The 19,835-nt window shown below is 37.1% G+C and overlaps 1 protein-coding gene across 2 annotated transcripts in view; it reads left to right on the top strand.

Annotated features, from left to right (window-relative positions):
• The window catches only part of LOC121725953, a 38,531-nt gene that overhangs the window by 9,299 nt on the left and 9,397 nt on the right, over window positions 1-19,835 (top strand). For both annotated transcript variants that reach the window (XM_042113153.1, XM_042113154.1), the window contains exons 3-4: window positions 8,781-8,897; window positions 15,167-15,294. In XM_042113153.1, coding sequence (XP_041969087.1) covers window positions 8,781-8,897; window positions 15,167-15,294 — 245 coding nt within the window. The remainder of the gene's footprint in view (window positions 1-8,780; window positions 8,898-15,166; window positions 15,295-19,835) is intronic.

The raw sequence follows: 19,835 nt of genomic DNA, 5'->3' as shown, positions 1-19,835 counted from the left end.
CAAAAAGTTATCGAACAAAATGGCACCTATATACTTTAGTCAATTGTAAATAAACTTTATAAAAAAAACCTTTTGAATTTTTATATAAAATGCGAAGAAACTTTTTCCCCAAACCTAATATGAAGCAATAATTAATAAAAATTACAATTCTCAAACTCAAACTCTTTTTTTTATTCAGAATAAATTTTTGCAAAGGTTCGGGAACTAACCCGGCGAGAAGAACCGGCGTAAGAAACTCGCACGGGGCCCACTTTTTTACCAAAAAAAGTGAGAAAAAAATAATCTTTTGAAATAAGGTTTACAATGTTGTGACTTAAAATTATACAATGTCAAACACAACACAATAGAATTACTATTATTAAATACTATACGTACTACTTCATACATGAAACTAGATGATGTCCGCAACTTCATTTTGCCAATTCGGTTAACGAATACGGGAACCATACATTTTTCCGGGACAAAAAGTCTTCTATGTCCTTTCCTGGGACTCAAAGTATCTGCGTACTAAATTTCAGCAAAATTAGTTCAGCGGTAAGCGGGCGTGAAGAGGTAACAGACAGACAGACACACTTTCGCATTTATAATAATAAAATAATATTAGTATGGGTACCTGTTAGAATTACTTAAAGTTTTAGTGAAATCCCGATACCTATATTTTTTTTTATTATTTCAGCTTGCAGTAAATAGAGCCATTAGACTATTATTTTTAAAGCACTGTACAGCTTCACAGCCGGACGAGATGGAGCTGTCTGCCATCAGGTCACGCGACTCGCACGCGAATTACCAGATATCGATTATTCGACCTTTATCAATATCAGACGTTTACACTTTCTATCGCCGATTCTATAAATACACTGACACATGCAAGACATGTGGTCAGAGTTGACGGAAATAAAATATATAGTGTGCGCTACGCATATGTGACGCGCCGTTACTTCACCGGCGCCGCCCGATTGACATATTGATACTTCCACGGCGTCTACAGGTTGCAGAAATACAGTAACATACCAGTTAATAGTTGCAATAGTTCTCTCTAGACTCTATACGATGCACACCTGCAGCCTCTATTAAAACCAACTATGCGATATATTATAATTTATAAACCTTGCATACCTTTTTACCTTCTTTCTTTGTAACTTTAAATTTATTTTAATTTTAGTCATTGGCTTCCTTTATTTTTTTTTACTCCCTAAACTTTATGAATTAAAGTTCTTTTGCATGTCGCAGTTTACTTCTATTTTATTCTTGAATTGATTTTTAAATTGGCTTTTTCACATAACATGGAATGTAAATTGTGACCTAACTTTAGTCGTCTCTTTCTAAATTTACTCGTGAATGTTTGGCTCGTGATATTATATTGAAACAATTAAAATAAACTTTGCTGAAATAATGAAGCGATAATTAATTTTAGTCTAGGCGGGTTTTTCCGTGCTCTAGAGTCTAGAGAATGCGGAACAATCTGTTGTCGCTAAGCAGATTCAATAGATATACTTCCTAGCTGTAAAGCGAACATAATTTTATGGACACATAAAAATTGAACAGGTCGATTAGCAATTAAGTGCAGGTTAGCCGTCAGCTCGTCTGCCCATCTGCGCCGCGGGAATGTATTGTAAATATAAACGGGCAATCGTAAGCAAAGTCGATTTACGTATTACGTGGAACAGACATCGATCGTCGCTCACGCTCACGATACACGGGCAGTAAACGTTCCCACCTGAGCTGCGCGAACGCAGGTACACTATTGTTCCACACTTGGCAACGCCCGCCGTCCGCCGTATCACATGACCCCACTACTTACTATATATTCGCGATTGTGATGAACGTAGGCGGATACATAATTTTATAGAAGCTTTTCGGAGACTTGGCAAACGTTTTAATATTTTAGTTTATCGACTTGCGAATTTGATTGCGAACTTGACCTTTTTTCACAACAATGCCAAAATATGCAAACCGACCTAAATATTTACGCTTTGGGTGAGGAAATCAAGGTGAGGAATTGTTTTTATTTGCAAACAAATCGACTCGTTTAATTAACATTTGCGACGAATAAAACATTGGAATTTCAGTTCGTCGCAAATCTGGTAGGGATTTCCAGTATTTTGGGAGCCTTATTTACTCTGGAATTTCATGTGCCACATAAACAAAACAATAATATAATCTGTCGTCACGTAGATCAACGCTTTCCGTCGGTGTAGCCCAAGTACGAAACGTTTACGCCGTGTTTATAGCGGGCTGGCTGCATAGCGGTCAGTTATCGGCGCGCGTGATTGACATTTGTTATGAGATGGTGCCAACACATTAGATTCGCGGATCCGACCTAACGCCGTAAACTACAGACAGTCCATCTCCGCATTCCGCGTGTTTGTTTGTCTCTAGTCTGGCCGTCACACCGCCCAAACATTACTTTGAGGTCTCGTGAAGCCTATACGTCAGCAGAATAACAACGCAATTAACGCAACGGAACTACTTTTAGGGAAAGACCTTACTTTAAAAAAGTAAGATAATTTTAAGTAAGGTTTTTTTTGCATATTTTTGGCATTCACTAAAATTGTCGTCGTTCTCTAAACCTTTACCTAAAGGCCAGGGAAACAGTGGGAACACGAAAGTTATGCCTAGTAGAACAGGCTTCTAGTTTGCGCATATTAAAGCAATTTAGCATCCTTTTAAACAGTACAGATTAAGTGATCATCAGTTAAAAATGCGTACAAATTCGCACAGTGTATCGGGCCGGGTAAATATAGCAGGCCGTTACCGTGGTCGTTGGGCGGGCGCCGGGTGCATTCCGCCCGTTATTGCTAACATGTGTACGACTGAGCGTTGCCGAGGTGTTACAATTTTTTGACTTGCAACACTGTTGGCTGTGTTATTTCATTTCCTCGTCAGACTAGTTATGAGTGAATTGCTTAGGCCTTAGTGTATAGTGACTAGTGGCACGTAATATAATATGTTATTCAAGTAATGGCGACTGTATCCATATTTTATTACATTGAGTTATTATCTCTACGTCTATGATTGTAACAGACTTGAACTAGAGAAAACGTAAGAGGTAGTTTTTGTTAATATATAGGTATTAGGTTGGGGAAAAAGTTTCTTCGCATTTTACATAAAAATTCAAAAGGTTTTTGCTTGGCAACATTACCAGGTGGGGGGGGGGGGGGCAAGTAAGGGCAGGGGCAAAGCCTTCCGCATATTAATCAAACGACACGCAAAATCTGCATGTTTAGTTTTGGTTAGATTAATTTCACTTTTAATAAGTAACTTACTTTGATTCTAAAGAAGGAGGAGTAAAACTCACTACTAACGACGCAACACCATTTTGCTTAGCAATATTACCAGGAGGGGGGGGGGGGGGGTTGCGCCCCCACATGTTAAGTTGGAATGCAATTTATACACCAGATGTTAAGTTGGGAGAAGACAAATATATCTGCGAAAACCGCATTCAAATCGGATCAGTAGTTTTCGTGTGATGCTGGAACAAACATACAGACAGACAGACAGACAGACAAAATACTAACCACAGTTTTGGCTTCTATAGCGATGTAGTAACAGCCCCCGCTTATTATTTTTTGGATATCTTTAATGTACAGAATTGTCATTTCTACAGTTTTATTATATGTATAGATTGACTAAAGTAATATACTCGTAGGTGCCATTTTGTTCGATAACTTTTTGCCATCTTGTTGGTAGGGACATGATCCCATTGCTATAAAAAATTTGGGGCTTCTGATGAAAAAACTGCGACAAGTGGTTTTGGCAGTCCTCTTGTGATGTCAATCTGACACTGCCTAACCTAAGGAATTCTGCAGCGACCGAAACAGGTGGAAATCTGAAGGTGCGAGGTCAGGACTATACGGCGGATGCATTAACACCTCCCAGCCAAACTCCCGTAATTTCTGCTGAGTGGCTAAAGATGTGTGAGGTCTAGCGTTATCATGGTGAAAAACCACACCCCCTTTGTTGATTAATTTCGGCCGCTTTCTCTGAACTTCTTGCTTTAATCTCATCAGTTATTCGCAATACAGTTCAGAATCGTGGTCCTGCCTGGCGGTAACAGCTCATAATGAATAATGCCCTTTCCTATCCCATCACACACACAGCATCACCTCGTTGCGAGTTAACCCGGGTTTCGCCACAGTCTGTGAAGCCTGACCGGCCTTTGACCACGATCTTTTTCGCACGTTCTTGTCGTATGTGAATTGTGATCCACTTCTCATCACCAGTTATCAGCTTCTTCCAGAATGGTTCGGTTTCATTACGTCGTAATAAAGAATCACAAATGAGTACACGGTTCATTAGGTTTCTTTCAGTGAGCTCATGAGGCACCTAAATATCGAGCTTTTCTGTGTACCCAGCTTTTTTCAAATGCGCCAAAACCGTTTTGTGATGAATCCCCAGTTCTTTAGCTACATCATTACTACTAATATTATACCGATCTTGCTCCACTCTTTCAAAAATGGTGTCAGTTTTGTCCGTAACAGGTCGGCCAGAGTGACGTGCATCTTTGATATCAAAATTTCCGGATTGAAAACGCCTTTTTTCGCGGCTTGTGTTAAATTTTTACCTTTTTTGTAATTAATTTATAAAATGTATCGAATTTCTTCATTAGAATCACTCATTTTAACAATAAGAAAAATAAATAAAAAGCTCACATTTACTTAACTAATTTGAATTTGGAATAATTGTCTTCTGTAAAATTAAAACTTTTTAATGATACCAAAATCAGCCAGATACAATTGGTATAGCCCAAGAGATTTTATGACAAGTTCATACATATACTATAATGCAAAAAGACTTTTTTCCCAACCTATTATCTATCTATAATATAAAAATGAGTCGCTGAATGTGTTGCTAAGCGCAAAACTCGAGAACGGCTGAACGGATTGGGCTAATTTTAGTCTTAAAATATTCATAGAAGTCCAGGGAAGGTTTTTAAGTGACACGAAGTTCACCGGGACAGCTAGTCTAAATATAAAAATGAGTCGCTGAATGTGTTGCTAAGCGCAAAACTCGAGAACGGCTGAACGGATTGAGCTAATTTTATTCTTAAAATATTCGTAGAAGTCCAGGGAACGTTTTTAAGTGACACGAAGTTCACCGGGACAGCTAGTAATATAATAAAAATCTTATGAAGGCTTAACATGAGATATAAATCGCAATGATTATATTCATTTGCATACTCGTGCAGAAGCTGTAATTAAAATATCAAAACTATTAGCGTAGCGTTTACTCTATAAAATTGTGAGGAATGTTCTCTCAATAAATCATAGCGGTGAGGTGTTTTACGACCGCTTTGAGGCTTGCGGATCGCTTGAAGAATCTCTTCAATCTTTTTTTTATGTTAATTTATTTTATACATACTTCGTTTTCTCTCAATATCGTGTGTGGTCAGCTTCTTCCACAAAATGTACGTTAAGACCTGTACGATAATACTTTCGCCAACAGAAAATTTACAAAATAGCTATAACATTTTCTTTAATCTAGATATAGTTGTCTTATACGCTGTAGCCTGTAGCAGATAGACGAAAAACATGTTGTAGCTTTTTTCTCTTCGGTCGTTTTAGTCTTTTCTTACATTCGGACGATGTATTTTATGTAAACCGCTAAAATTGAGAGACGCTCCTAAGATTTTCGTTTTAATCTTTCTAATAGCATGTTGTCGAGCTGAATATAGATAAATTAGCGTGGTTTAGATACATCTAGAATGCGACGTTTGATTGTTGCGAGCCAACTGTCTGTGAGGTGGGCGATGGTTCTGCCGCGTGGGCTTCGTCTGATGTTCTGGTGTGTGCTCCAGGATTGTCTACCGTGCTTTGTCGCGTGATACTTATGTGTTCATTTTGCAAGGAAAAGCCGAGGTTTTCCCTGTGGTAGCTACAGCCCTGGATTTATAATTAAGCCTCATAGTGGCCTATAGGCCGGGCGGCAGCGTCCTAAAGGGGCGGTAGACTTCGTCCATGGGGCGGCAAAAATAAAGTACAAACATAAAAAATATAAATCCGGCACTGCGTATATACTAAAAGGTCCCCAAAACCCTTTTTAGCCCTCTAAATGTCTTTAATTTTATATTTTAAATAGACTTCAGTAAAAATAACTGCTAAATGTAATATTATTTATTGGAATAAAAGCGAATAGGAACTCGGTAATTTATGTTTTAAACCTTTTTCCTAAATAGTAAGTAAATTAATTAAAGTTTAATGTTCGGCTGTTTTGAAGACATTCATTGAAAATAATAATAACAGAGCGATTCACAACTCCAGTGAATCCTGGTATAACATTTGAAATTGGCAAAAAAATATAATACATTCCGTGGGCGTTGAGCAAATGATATTTTCATAATCCAATTAATTTCATTTATTTCTGTCTGCAGCTAACACATACGATACAGCTATGTGTGATTCAGCGCTTCCAAATTATATTTATTTTTGCATGTTGTAGAAATTATTACTAGGGGGTTTGCAGACGAAATATACGTTAATTAATACAATAATTTTATATCAATCTGGCTAAAATCACAAAACTAAATTAAAATTTTTACCAATTTTTTTACTAACTTGCACATTGCTTTGGGCGAACTGTAAACAGCCAATGTTTTCGAACAAAAGTTTTAATATAGGTCGTAAATTAAATTGTATAATATATCACAATTTAGTTCAAAGTTGCGTTACGAGCGATTAATAACGTAAGGTTGGGCGGCGCGGGCGCAGGGCGGCGACACTCATATTATAATGTTTGTTGCTCTATTTCTACAAATTTGTAGTATGATACGACTAAAAGTCTTTATTTATGTGACCTATGTCTATTATTTATTCTGTCAGAGAAATAGGCGGCTAGCGGACTTATGTTCCTTGGTTAATTTATATTAAGTCCAGTAGACAGAATATCAAAACTAAGGCCCTTTTCACTTGCATACGGTTGCGGCACGGTCGCCGTGCCGTACAAAGTAGAAATGTATGAGCTACTTAGACAGCTTTCACATGGCACGGTGACCGTGCCGTGACCGTGTGTCATCCGTGTCATACATTTCTACTTTGTACGGCACGGCGACCGTGCCGCAACCGTATGCATGTGAAAAGGGCCTAAGGGTTGACTGAGACCGCAACGCGACGCGTAGATGCATTTCTAAATTTATATGGATTTGACAGATTCGCAAGACGTCTCACGCAATTGAAATCTGTCAAATCCAAACAAATTTATGCCGCGCCGCGCCTCGCCTCGCCTCGTCGCGTTGCGGTCTGAATTGACCCTAACACTGACTTGTCTTTTGAATAGTATAGGTCCGACATTTATATCTATAATCTATTTCTGTAATGGTGCATAAAATGTAATAAAAAAAGTTCATGAACATTTTACTAATTCAAGCTATACAAAATTGTTTATTTGTTTTCTTAACTTTACAAGAAAATAAAACAGTTTTCTTAAATTCTATTTCCACAAAAAAGTATTATTGTGTCACAACACTATAAGCTGTGACGTAAATTAACTCCTACTTTGTGTGATATTTCAACCAACGTATGTGTGATATCACAATTATTTTAACCGAATAGTTATTTTTGGTTGTAAAATGGTTTTTAATTTGAAATATATTTCTGCTGACGAGATTTTAGATTTTTAATGTATTTAAGAACCGTAGACAAATTATATGCGTTGAAGAGTATCAGTATCATTTTTCTGGGCTAAAGGTATCCTATGTCCTTTCCTAGGACATGTGATACTAGTTTCTATATTCAGAGTATCTTCATACCAAATTTTAGCAACATCGGTTCAGCGGATCGGGCGTGAAGAGGTAACAGACAGACAGACGGAGAGACACACTTTCACATTTATAATATTAGTATTGATCTATATTGCTCTATATTCAAACAGATTATTTCAGGTCGAATGACCACCCAACAACGCGAGCACCTTTCAAGAGAATTCGAATTCTGATTTTATGTCTTCGGAAATAACAGCGAAGTGTTTACGCGCTACATCGATATTGTTAGTGACGTCATACATACCTGTAGGCATACAACATCCATAGGGAAAGTTAGGGAACTATACGTGCCAACAAGTAAATTGGAGAAAACAAGTTTCAGCACCTTTGTCGCGCGCGTCCCAATTTCTATGAGGAAAATCATCTCAATATGTTGCTGCTTTACACGTCAGCCAATTTTTCTCGGAAAATACTAAAAAATATTTAGCACCGCTAAGATTGATGCGCAAATATGTTTATTTTTATCGTTGCCATTAATAATTTTTAAGATTTCTTCGTAATCTTCAAGTAAACAACATAAATTGAATTGTTGTCATATGCCGTACTCACATACGGTTTTACTCGATGGAGCAATCACGTAGAGTAAAAACTACGGCTCGGGCTTTGTCCGCACAGTCAGCATTACTCGATAGTTTTACTCAAAATCGAGTAAAAATTATCGTGTGGGGCGCAAAACTCACACGCTGTATGGCTTGAGTAAAGCTCGACGGCTCCCGTTGAGTAAGTTCGAAGGAAATAAATTCCATCGAGCCGGCTCAATGCGAGCCTTCGAGCTGTGATCAGTTTTCATTAAAATAGAACATTGCTACTTGTCGGTTTCTAGACTCAGTAGAGATAAAACAAAACTAAAAGTATAGATAATAGTAAATGATCTTCCAAAAGATTATGGTTCGTTTTAAGCGCGTTTTTTGGGCTTTCATTATTAATTTTATGTGGATTTAATTCTGCTTTATCACGAAAAAATTTAGAAATTGAATGCAATAATTGTATATGTTTGAAATTAAATAGTTTATTTATTGTGCAGAGAATGCGACTGCTGTGACGACGAAACCAAAGAGAAGAGCTCACTTGCTGAAGAGGAAGGCGCTTACCACCAGCTTCTTCGACCAAAGCAGAACCAAAGATGGGGATAAAGATAAAGGTATTAGTTATTAATTTTAATGCACTCGTTAGGTTAGTTTTTATTTCGCTGTCTGTTAAAGACAATAAACGGCCGCACTCAGAGTGTATATTAATGTTAACTTTTATACGTGGGAGAGCCATGCTTCGGCACGAATGGGCCGGCTCGACCGGAGAAATACCACGTTCTCACAGAAAACCGGCGTGAAACAGCGCTTGCGTTTACCGGAGGCCCAATATCCTACCCTATTCCCTTCCCTACTCTCCCCTATTCCCTTCCCTTCTCATCCCTACCCTATTACCCTATTTAATTTTAAAAGGCCGGCAACGCACCTGCAGCTCTTCTGATGCTGCGAGTGTCCATGGGCGACGGAAGTTGCTTTCCATCAGGTGACCCGTTTGCTCGTTTGCCTACTTATTTCATAAAAAAAACTTGCATTTAATGAAGATCTTGACATAATCTCTATAAGTATATTTTCTGAAAAACTCTTAATTAAGGTTCAGTAATCATTAGCTGTCTTTAAGTACGGCTGCAAGGTACATAACGATATTTATCCTCCTAAAAGTTAAATATTATTATTTTGCTTTTCCATACATTTTTTTTTAATTTAAAGATGATTTTATAAGTTTTACAAGAAGTAAAAGGCATTACTCAATTTTATAACATATTTTTTAATGATAATAAAATTAAAGAACGAAAAAAGTTACTACAGCTGTTTTTCGTTCCTATATGGAAGTCGTAGGCGTGCTACGGCGTAGCTACGACCTCGTAGAGGCCTACGTAAGGCATGTCATAATATCAAGATCCACGACGACATAACATAGTATAAATACTGCCACAGAGTCCACAGACTGTCCAAATATTTTATACAACCGTCGTACAAGTTTATGTAGATCATCCTAATATTTAAATGCATGAAACGTGTTAATTAAAATCTCGTCTCAATTAAACATTCTATTAATAAGGAACGTTATTTGTCAATAGTGTTGTTTGAACAATTTTGGCGGAATGTCAACAATTGCGATAATATGAGTCCAAGTGAGTAATGGGTACTGGCAGCGCGGAGGGGTGTTCGGTTCAATGTCGCGTTCTGTAATTACACCGGTCACTGATACCATCTGATAGATTTGATCAAAATTGGCATTGATTTTGTTCTATCAGTATGGGGCCATGCAAAGTTTATAAGTACACTTTCGTATTATTAATATTATAAATTATGTGGAAGACACTTTTTGTATGCTATTCAATACTGGCTATTCCCTACCTCTTAACCTTTAAGCTACTCAACCGATTTGAGTGATATTTGGTATAGAGTTACTTTGAGTCCCAAAAAAGGATATATTAATTATTTAAGATTGTTACGAAAAGTTTTTGTAAGTTTTTGTTACGGGAAAAATACGATTCCCCGAGTGATAATCTAATTACATACTAATTGTTAATAGTTAAGTATTAATATTGAGAATTTATGGGGATTTCAAACAAATTTTATTACTGAAGAAACAGTATTCGTGAGATTTTCCTGGTATTTTGGCGCCGTGTTAATAGAGACGTAACGCGCGTCGTAAAACGCCATCAGGATTTTTATTCCTCGCCGTAAATCCAACAGACTGCTCGGAGTAATCGTGATAATAGATCGTATAATTACGCCTCTGGAAAGTTTCACTTTTTACGCTGCTTCTGGATTAACAGCATTAATTACGACTGGTGAATGTCTAAGTAAGACTCTATGACCTACTTTTGCCAGTCTGAATTAAAGTTAAGATTGGGTTAAATATACATGGGATAGATATAAGGTAAATGTTAAAAAAAGCAAAAGAATGTAAGGGCTAAACGGTAAATGTTAAGCTAAAGCAAAATATGGTAAGGGACAAACGATAAATGTTAAACTAATGTAAGGATCAAACGGCAGAAACTAAGCAATATTAGTTCTAGTTTTTAGGGTTCCGTACCCAAACGGTAAAAACGGGACCCTATTACTAAAACTTCGATGTATGTCCGTTTGTCTGTCTATCTGTCTCCAGGCTGTATCTCAAGAACCGCTATAGCTAGACTTCTGAAATTTTCACAGATTGTGTAAATATACAAACAAATACTAAAAACAAAATAAAATTAATATTTATTTATATCCCATACCACAAACATTATTTTTTCGGTCTTTTTTGCTCTATATCAATAATGGCAAGCACTTGAATTTTTCACAAAGTCCTGTATTATATGTGTACTTTAATATGTAATAAATAATAATAATATTAAAGTAAAACAAAAATTTAAGGGGGGCTCCCATACAAAAACACAATTTTTAGCCTATTTTGATCTATCACGGTACGGAACCCTTCGTGCACGAGTCCGACTCGTACTTGGCCGATTATTATTAATCGTAGGTCTGAATATTAAGTTTAGTTTTTATTTGCTTTGCATTTTCAAAATATTATGTTTTATTGTGTGGTCAGACGCGTCACTCAGAATGAAAGTCCGAATAAAAGAGGAAAACGAACAAAAATGAACCGACTGATATTAGCATAAGTGCGTGACGACAGACAAAATTCGTGTACAGTCAAAATGTAAATATAAACGTTTGAGTACTCGGCAGCTCATGGCGCCGCCACTATTTTTATATCGCGAATACTATGACTTGGCGACCATCTTCTAGCTTTTTCACATAGTTTACATCCTCCTCTAAATTAGAAACCCTTAAGCTATAAACTGTTATCATGTAACAGTTTATAAACAACTTTTATATATTAATACGTGAGCCAAAAACTTTGTATCCCTTTGCACAATTATAGTTTATATGGTGAAGGAGTGCATCGAGCTAATATTATTTTGAAATTATGCTTTTATCATAATTTTTTTTAACAAATAAAACATTAATAATACTCCCCACACCGGTTTCGGTGACGGTGGCCGGTTTCATTGAAACCAGGCCAGGTACGCAGGAGTAATTTTATAGTGCCCAAGTGTGTGCGCAGTACACAAGAGCACTCTCTATTCCTTTTACTCTCATAACCCAGTGGGACGGAAGACCGACACGACTGGCGAGAGATCAGGCGCAGGACCGACTTTTTACATGCCCATCCGACGCATGGATCATCTTACTTGTCAGACAATCAGGTGATCAGCCTGCATTGTCCTAACCAAACTTGGAAATAACATGTTTCCAACGCGGGATTCGAACCCACGACCTCCGGAGTCGAGAGCGACGCTCTAACCACTAGACCACGGAGGCGTTAAATAAAAAAAAAATAAAACATTACACACACTACAACACACGCACTAGGAAAAATGACAGATTTTTGAGTGACAAGCCTATGGAATTATATTCTTTTATTTATGGTTGAAGTCTGTTGACAACAAGGTGACAAACTGAAAATTGATTATAGTTTTTTTTTATTGAATCTTAGATACTATTAGACCATAGACTTATTTATATACTGTCGTATAAGTTTATGCTATTAGACATTTATACGTGGGAGAGCCATGCTTCGGCACGAATGGGCCGGCTCGACCGGAGAAATACCACGTTCTCACAGAAAACCGGCGTGAAACAGCGCTTGCGCTGTGTTTCGCCGAGTGAGTGAGTTTACCGGAGGCCCAATTCCCTACCCTATTCCCTTCCCTACCCTCCCCTATTCCCTTCCCTTCTCTACCCTCCCCTATTCCCCCTATGGGCCTCCGGTAAACACACTCACTCGACGAAACACAGCGCAAGCGCTGTTTCACGCCGGTTTTCTGTGAGAACGTTCTCCGGTCGAGCAGGCTCATTCGTGCCGAAGCATGGCTCTCCCACGTATATTATAACTTCAATGTTGTCTCTTTATTCCGCTAGGTGTGGCAACTTCAATTATAGTTTGTAAACTTTTCTTGTTTTCATTTGTTTTGAGCAGGTGCCAAATTCTCTTTACATTGTAAAAGTGTGACGTTCGAGCTTCACCTTTACACTCAAATATTGTAAGATTTGTAGGAATAAGAGTTGTATTGTTTTTCAGACTAGTAGCATTTTATGCTTACTTCTATAATAGCTTTAGACTTTAGAGTTTAGAGCAATACGTAAGTTTTCGTATACTGTGTCACTAGAACAAATGTAAATTGAGAAAAATCAATCTCAATTTAAATTCGAAGGAAGCACGTGCTCTATTTCTTGGTAGAACTTGCAGACTTTGGCTAATTAACATACATTCATTAATCAATCCTACGCAGAATTTTCGCAAGCTTAAGAGCTAGGACAAGACGGAGAATATTATCTACTAATTATTTTAAAAAATTGCGGGCAGCGGCTGTTGTAATGTTTAAGTTCCTATAACTTGAAAATTATTTTTAATCTTCTGCATTGAGTTATCCTAGTAGATAAGTTTGTTAATAAATAAATATGCCACAAATAAAATTATAATATGTATCTGGTTTGCATCAGTTAATACGTTCATTTGCAACTGCATGTTTAATCGTTATAGATATAACCACCATTTCGACCAAAAAGTAACACCTACATATTGTGTTTCTGATTGCGATCTTTTTAGCAGAAAGTATTTCATAACATTGTTATTGTCCTTATTGATTTGCAGCGATAATTAATAAATAATTCATATAATACATACTTTTGTAAGTAATTTAAGCGTGTATCATTAAAATAATCATCAAATCAACACTGTCTTGTTATTCGGTCTAGTTGACCCATATCTACTCCTACAAAATACATTCGAAAAATTTATAGCGCAGTTATAAATAAAATGTGTCATTCTGTACGTTTTATATGTTTATAACAACTTTTTTGAAATCTCTTTATTGTATTTATCAGAGATTTAGTTTACGACATTAAAAGTTTACAAATAAATTAAAACATCTTGAAATGTTCATAAATCACACAAAGGCACTAGTATTTTATATTATATCCCCAATCCAACATCTAGTAAAGTTATACGTTTTTTATTATATTTAATATTATTTTTAATTATATTTAGGTTGTTTCACCACTTTCTGGTTAAGTGCCTAAACTTTTTTGACAGATTCTCCATACTTGATCTGTCAAGTTAATTGGTGGATAGCCTTATCAGGAAGTGGTGAAACAGGCCCTTAATATTATAAAGTTAAAAGACAAATAAAACGAATCACTAGCACAGGGTTATTAAATCAAACTATAGCGGTATTACAATAATAGAACGTTATAAATAAAAGTGCAATATACACGTAAATATTTTGGACACCAACAGGTGGTGTTTAAATATTTGCGATCCAAATATATTATTAAACCGGCAAAATGTGAAGATGTTTTCTTAAAGTCGTGTACTCATTCCTCGTATATAAATGATAATACTCGAAAGGCCGCGCTATTTCGGTCCGGCTATTCGCAGCGAGCTATACTGGACTCACAATGGGGAAATACACGCGTCACGATGTTGTAAGAGATCCGCCTTCCGCGATGCTGGCTGCTCGGGGCAGTCTGAGCCTAGCAGAACCTAGGTTTCTCCTCTCTCCGAAACTGGGAAACCTCCCTGATCATAGTCTTGTATGCCAAAAATTACTAAATCTGTAAGCCAACAGTTAAATTATATTCATAGGTCTTCATTAGATAACTTAAGAGCCTGCTGCCAAAAATATCAAAGCACGCTAGCCCCGCTATCCTCCAATCATGACATAATGATTCCATGAATCGTACCCGCAAGGATTGTACTTTGCGCTGCAGCTTATACAAAGTAAACAATATCGCGTTAAAACGGTTACCGCATTATAGCACGAAAGTAAAGGTCGTAAGTCCCAAAACTGTGACCCAAAAATGATGTACTTAAAAATTAAATACAATACTAATATTTTCTTTAGCCATTATTTTATAAAGTGTGTGATTATAGTAGTGCAAGTTATTTAATGATAGTAACTCAATAAGTGTAACAGATATTTGTTGAAAAGCCCAGAAAGATTCATAATTTCGAAAAATAAAACTATCGAGTCAAAATAAGTGAATCATGTTTTCCGTTAGGCAAATATCAGATAAATATACAATGATTAAATAAATCTCAATTTCATTTAAGTCAATCGTCTTTCGGGATCGTCATACTTATTAGAAAACACAGCAAAATTTGGCAGCCCGCTCTTAAGGGAAATGTAGGGAACATTTTCCTTATGTCTTCTTTCTAGACTCATCACTCATCAAACGAAAGTCATAAAAAATGCAATTTTAAATTGGAATTTTATGTAAAATTAAAATATTAGTTTATTGTTTTCTAGATGTTGTTTGAAAGTAAGTTGAAAAAGTACATCCATGATTGTGATTATGCCTTTAAGTAGCGTGTGCTTTCCAGAGTGTTCGGGCAGCGTGTTCGGTGTGCCGCTGACGCAGTGCGTGGAGGCGGAGCGGGCGCTGCGGAGACAGCACGGCGGGTCCCGGGTCTCGCTCGCCTCGCTCTCGGGACTCGAGAAGGGGGATGATGTAAGCCTTTAAACACTTCATACTCAGTACTACCGTGACGGTAAAATCTGGCCGGGTCACGGCAAATTACAGAAGCGTCCACAGGGCACTAGAAGATACTGCGTGATGTTGGCGGACTGGCAAAAATTAACTACTTAGGCCCCCCTACGATCCTCGAGAGTGCTGTGTTTAGTAGTGTGTAGCAAGTAACTTTTGCGTTCCCATAACAACGTCGAAACTCCCAAACTTGTATCTATAAAGAGTCAGAAGTTCTCTCAGCACATTCCAAACCATGGTATAAAATCTCACTTGTTGTTAGCATAATTATGCTTAGAATACTGCTCACGAAACCGAAGTCACCACAATATGTTTCCATATATATTTTGAGGAGTTTCCTCGATTACTTTTGGATCGCTTCATCAGGTCACCACTTTTATGAATATGGTACCAAATTGGGATAATTACCTTTATACCAAAATAAAAATTTTGAAAATCGGTTCACAAACGAAGGAGTAATCGTTAAAGATAAAAAACAAACATAAGACCTCCTCCATATCGAAAGTCGGGTAAAATTGTAGCGGGTAGCCTATGTGTTATTCTGATGTATAAGGTATATTATTGTAAAGTTTCATTAAAATACGTTTAGTTGTTTTTGCGTGAAAAGTAACAAACATTCATACATCCAAACAAACTTTCGCCTTTATAATATTAGTAGGATATTGTAAAGTTTAATTAAAATTCGTTTAGTAGTTTTTGCGTGAAAGAGTAACAAACATCCATACATCCATACATCCAAACAAACTTTCGCCTTTATAATATTAAGTAGGATTTTGTCTCCGATTTGTTGGTCTCTGATAGCTAAGGCGGACGCCCGCCACGAACAAACGTATGAAGTGACTTCATACGTTTGTTCGTGGCGGGCGTTCAGGGATGTCGCGAATATCCGCATCCGCATATATTTGGACATCCGCATCTGCATCCGCATCCGCATTAAATCAATGCGGATTTTTATGCGGATGCGGATGTCATACGAGTTGTAACAAGAAAAAAAGCGGCAGGGTCTGTGAATGGCGCGTGCCGTTTACGCGTGACAAATGACCAATGGGAGCGAAAAAGCCGGCCAAGTGCGTATCCGCCACGCACAATTACTACTAATAACTTTAAGATACATTTACTCAGTGATCAATTGTTATAATTTTTTTCAACTAATATAATAGCCAAATATCACGTCTTCGAGTATTGAACATGTCTCACCAGTCATGCTGTATACATTTCTGTCGACATCGTTTATATGTATGTGCATTCATGCCGAATTTCGGCTTTGTAGGCTATTCTCTGAGCGAAACCGCGGAAAAAGATACAGACAGACGGACAGATAGACCGAAAATATAAGGGTCCCTTGTTGATTATGGAGTGCCGAATGTGAGTTTTTTGTTTGACATTCGATCGTAAACGCGTTTGGCATTTACTAAGATTTTGTATGGAATTTGTACAGCACCACCTAGCAATGCTCACGGGAGTGAGCCCAGCCCAGTGAGTAATCCCATACAAAATTTTAGTAAACGCCAAACGCGTTCACAATCGAATGTCAAACAAAAAATTCACACTCGGCACCCAGAACCCTAAAAACGGTGACAGGATCCGATGCGTTTATTGTGGTGCATCAATTGTCTTGTGTAAATTAATCACTATGTTTTTGTTTGTGCTTAAAAAGCGGTATTATTACTATTTAATAATTTAAATATAATGCTATAAGCTCCTATTTATTACTTCGTGTACTTACTAACAAAAAAGTGGTAGAGGCACAGAATAGATAATGTAGTGGTTAATACAGGGGAATTTATGTAATTTTCATTTACAAATTATTATCTCTTTAATACATAAGTTCCCTAGAACAATTTTTTTTATTACTATCAAGGTAATTTTTCGTAAGCATAATTTTCCTCTGCAAAAGTGGTAGCTAACAGAGATAAATATGATTTAATATTTCGATTTGATGATCCTAAAATATGGATTGTTCTATTCAAAATACATTTCAAAATGAAGCTACTCACGAAAAATTAGCTTGAAAAAATTTGATCTAGGGAACCTGTACAATTATTTTGTAACACATTAATAAAAATTAAAATAAGTAATACTTTTTCATTTTATAAACTATATTTATGTAGGATCCGAAACATCCGCATCCGTATCCGCGCATGTGAACCTCTAAAAATCCGAATCCGCATTCGCATCCGCGGATGTGAAAAAATCGGGATCCGCAACATCCCACTATGAACAAACGCCGGCCGTCGCAGGCGTCGATCTCGTCCGCATCAGCGCTGTTCAATACATTTGTGCATGCGAAAAAGCGAAGGCATGTAAAACGCATACTACTACTATGCGTATAAAATAAACTATAAAGAGTCAATTCAGACCGCAACGGAACGCATTTCAAATGTGTACTGAATTGACAGATTTTAATTGCGTGAGACGACTTGCAAATCTGTCTAATCCATACAAATGTTGCGGTCTAAATTGCTTGCACACTACTAAACACAGTATTTTCGGGGGTCGAAGGAGGACCTGGGAAGAGAATTTGTGTCAGTTTTCGCTAGCACCTGCTGCTGGCCTTCTTTTTTCCTAGTCCAGACGGGAGGAGTTAAAAGTCATCTACTTTTGTTTAACATTACGAAATAAATATGTCGGTGTCCACTACACATTATAATCTCCATCGAGATGTTTACACATTATAATTTCCCATCAATAAGTAATTCTTTACACTTTCTAGAAAACATTCGTGTCTTACCTCTTAATTTTTAACCTGTCGATTGTGCAATTAATCATCTACTACACCATAATTAACGAACAGAAGTTAATCATAAATCGCTTCACAACCCAGTAGCGTTAAAAAATTACATCCTGTACACGCACCCCGTAGTGACCGTGTATTTGTGTAGGTAATGGCTTTGTTATGACTTATGACGTATTCCTGCCCAATCTCTTTACACAAACTTTAATTATGTTGGAATATTTATAAAGCAAGGACAGTATCAAGGTAGCAGTTAATCCGAGCGGCGAGGAACTCCGATTCTTCGCCGAACATATGCTAACTATCAATCAACAGTGTTTTAACAAGACTGGAGCTCTAAAAATCGATTTATTAGTAGTTTTAATATAGTGGCTGTTGCGGTTTCGCGATTAGCCGCAGTTGTACCAACACTGTAGAATGAACAGCAACGTGGGGAAACTTGTGCTGATTTCTGATTACGCCGACTGAAATTATGTGTTTCTTATCAGTTATCAATAACTATTATTATAACTATTCACCGTTTATCAGGCCTGGTTTAACATTTATTTGTTGTGATTATCAAAGAAGTCTTATAAGTACGGGTAGGTACAATCTTAATGCATGCTGCTAAACAAATCAGCCGATTGTTCAATCGTTGGAAAATGTTTTCTAAAATATTCGTGTCATATTAAGGTGGGCGTTAACCGTGCATCCAAATATTAAGAGCAACGAGATCAAAATGTTGTTCGAAACATTTAACAACATTTTTGACTATGAACTCTGCTTAAACGTGGTGGAACTTTCATTCTGACGGCGATATCTTCATCAATACCAGCCGATGAAGTGTCTTCAATAAATCACGAGCATTTTATCAAGATCAATAAATTATTAGTACGTCATAATACCCAGTCTACTGAAGTGCCACTTTAAAATGAACTCAGGGAGCGGGTGAAAACGTAGCGATATATAAAACGGGGAAGGAAACGAGGGGTCTCGCTAAACTGGATTATGACCAATTGGCATTCGGTGTTTCGGATCAGAAATAGTCTCGTGGTACTCGCCAAGACACGTTTCTCACACCTGGACCCATCCACAAATCGTGCGATTGTGGAGACACTTTAAGTTACACAAGAAACGGCATTAGCTTTCTAATGAAAAACTTTCACCAACATTTGACTTTTTAACCGACTTCCAAAAAGGAGGAGGTTATTTATTTAAAGTCTGTTTCCGTTTCTGTGTGTAATGCCATCACTTGACCATATTCATTGTAACCTTCGATACACCTAAATATATAATACTAGATGTCCGGCGCGGCTTTGCCCGCGTAAATTAGGAATTTTACGGAAACCGTACATTTTCCCATAAAAAATAACTATATTAACTTCACGTGGTCTATTCTATATCTGTGCCAAATATTGCCTTAAAAATTGCTGCAGTAGGTCGTGAGATAAACCCTTTCTAATATTCCCCCCGTTTTTCCCATGTTTTCCTGAGTTTCTTCGGTCGTATTAGTCTTAGCTTGATAATATAATATAGCCTATAGCCTTACTCAATAAATGAGCTATCAAACACTGAAATAAGCACTAATATAATAAGGACCTGTAAATGAGATTAGCGCGTTCAAGCAAACATACTCTTCAGGTTTACAATATTAAGTATAGATTTTTTTAAATTATCGTTTGACAAACTCGAGTCTCGATCTAAAAGACTATGAAAAGTACTAATAACAGGGTCATAATAGGCTTATAATAATGAGACGATGCATGGTAAAAGATGGTAGTGATGATGATGA

The sequence above is a fragment of the Aricia agestis genome, chromosome 4 (genome assembly GCF_905147365.1).
Source record: "Aricia agestis chromosome 4, ilAriAges1.1, whole genome shotgun sequence".
NCBI lineage: Eukaryota > Metazoa > Arthropoda > Insecta > Lepidoptera > Lycaenidae > Aricia > Aricia agestis.
Note: the sequence above shows the minus strand (reverse complement) of the source record. Positions and strands in the feature narration are given on the sequence as shown.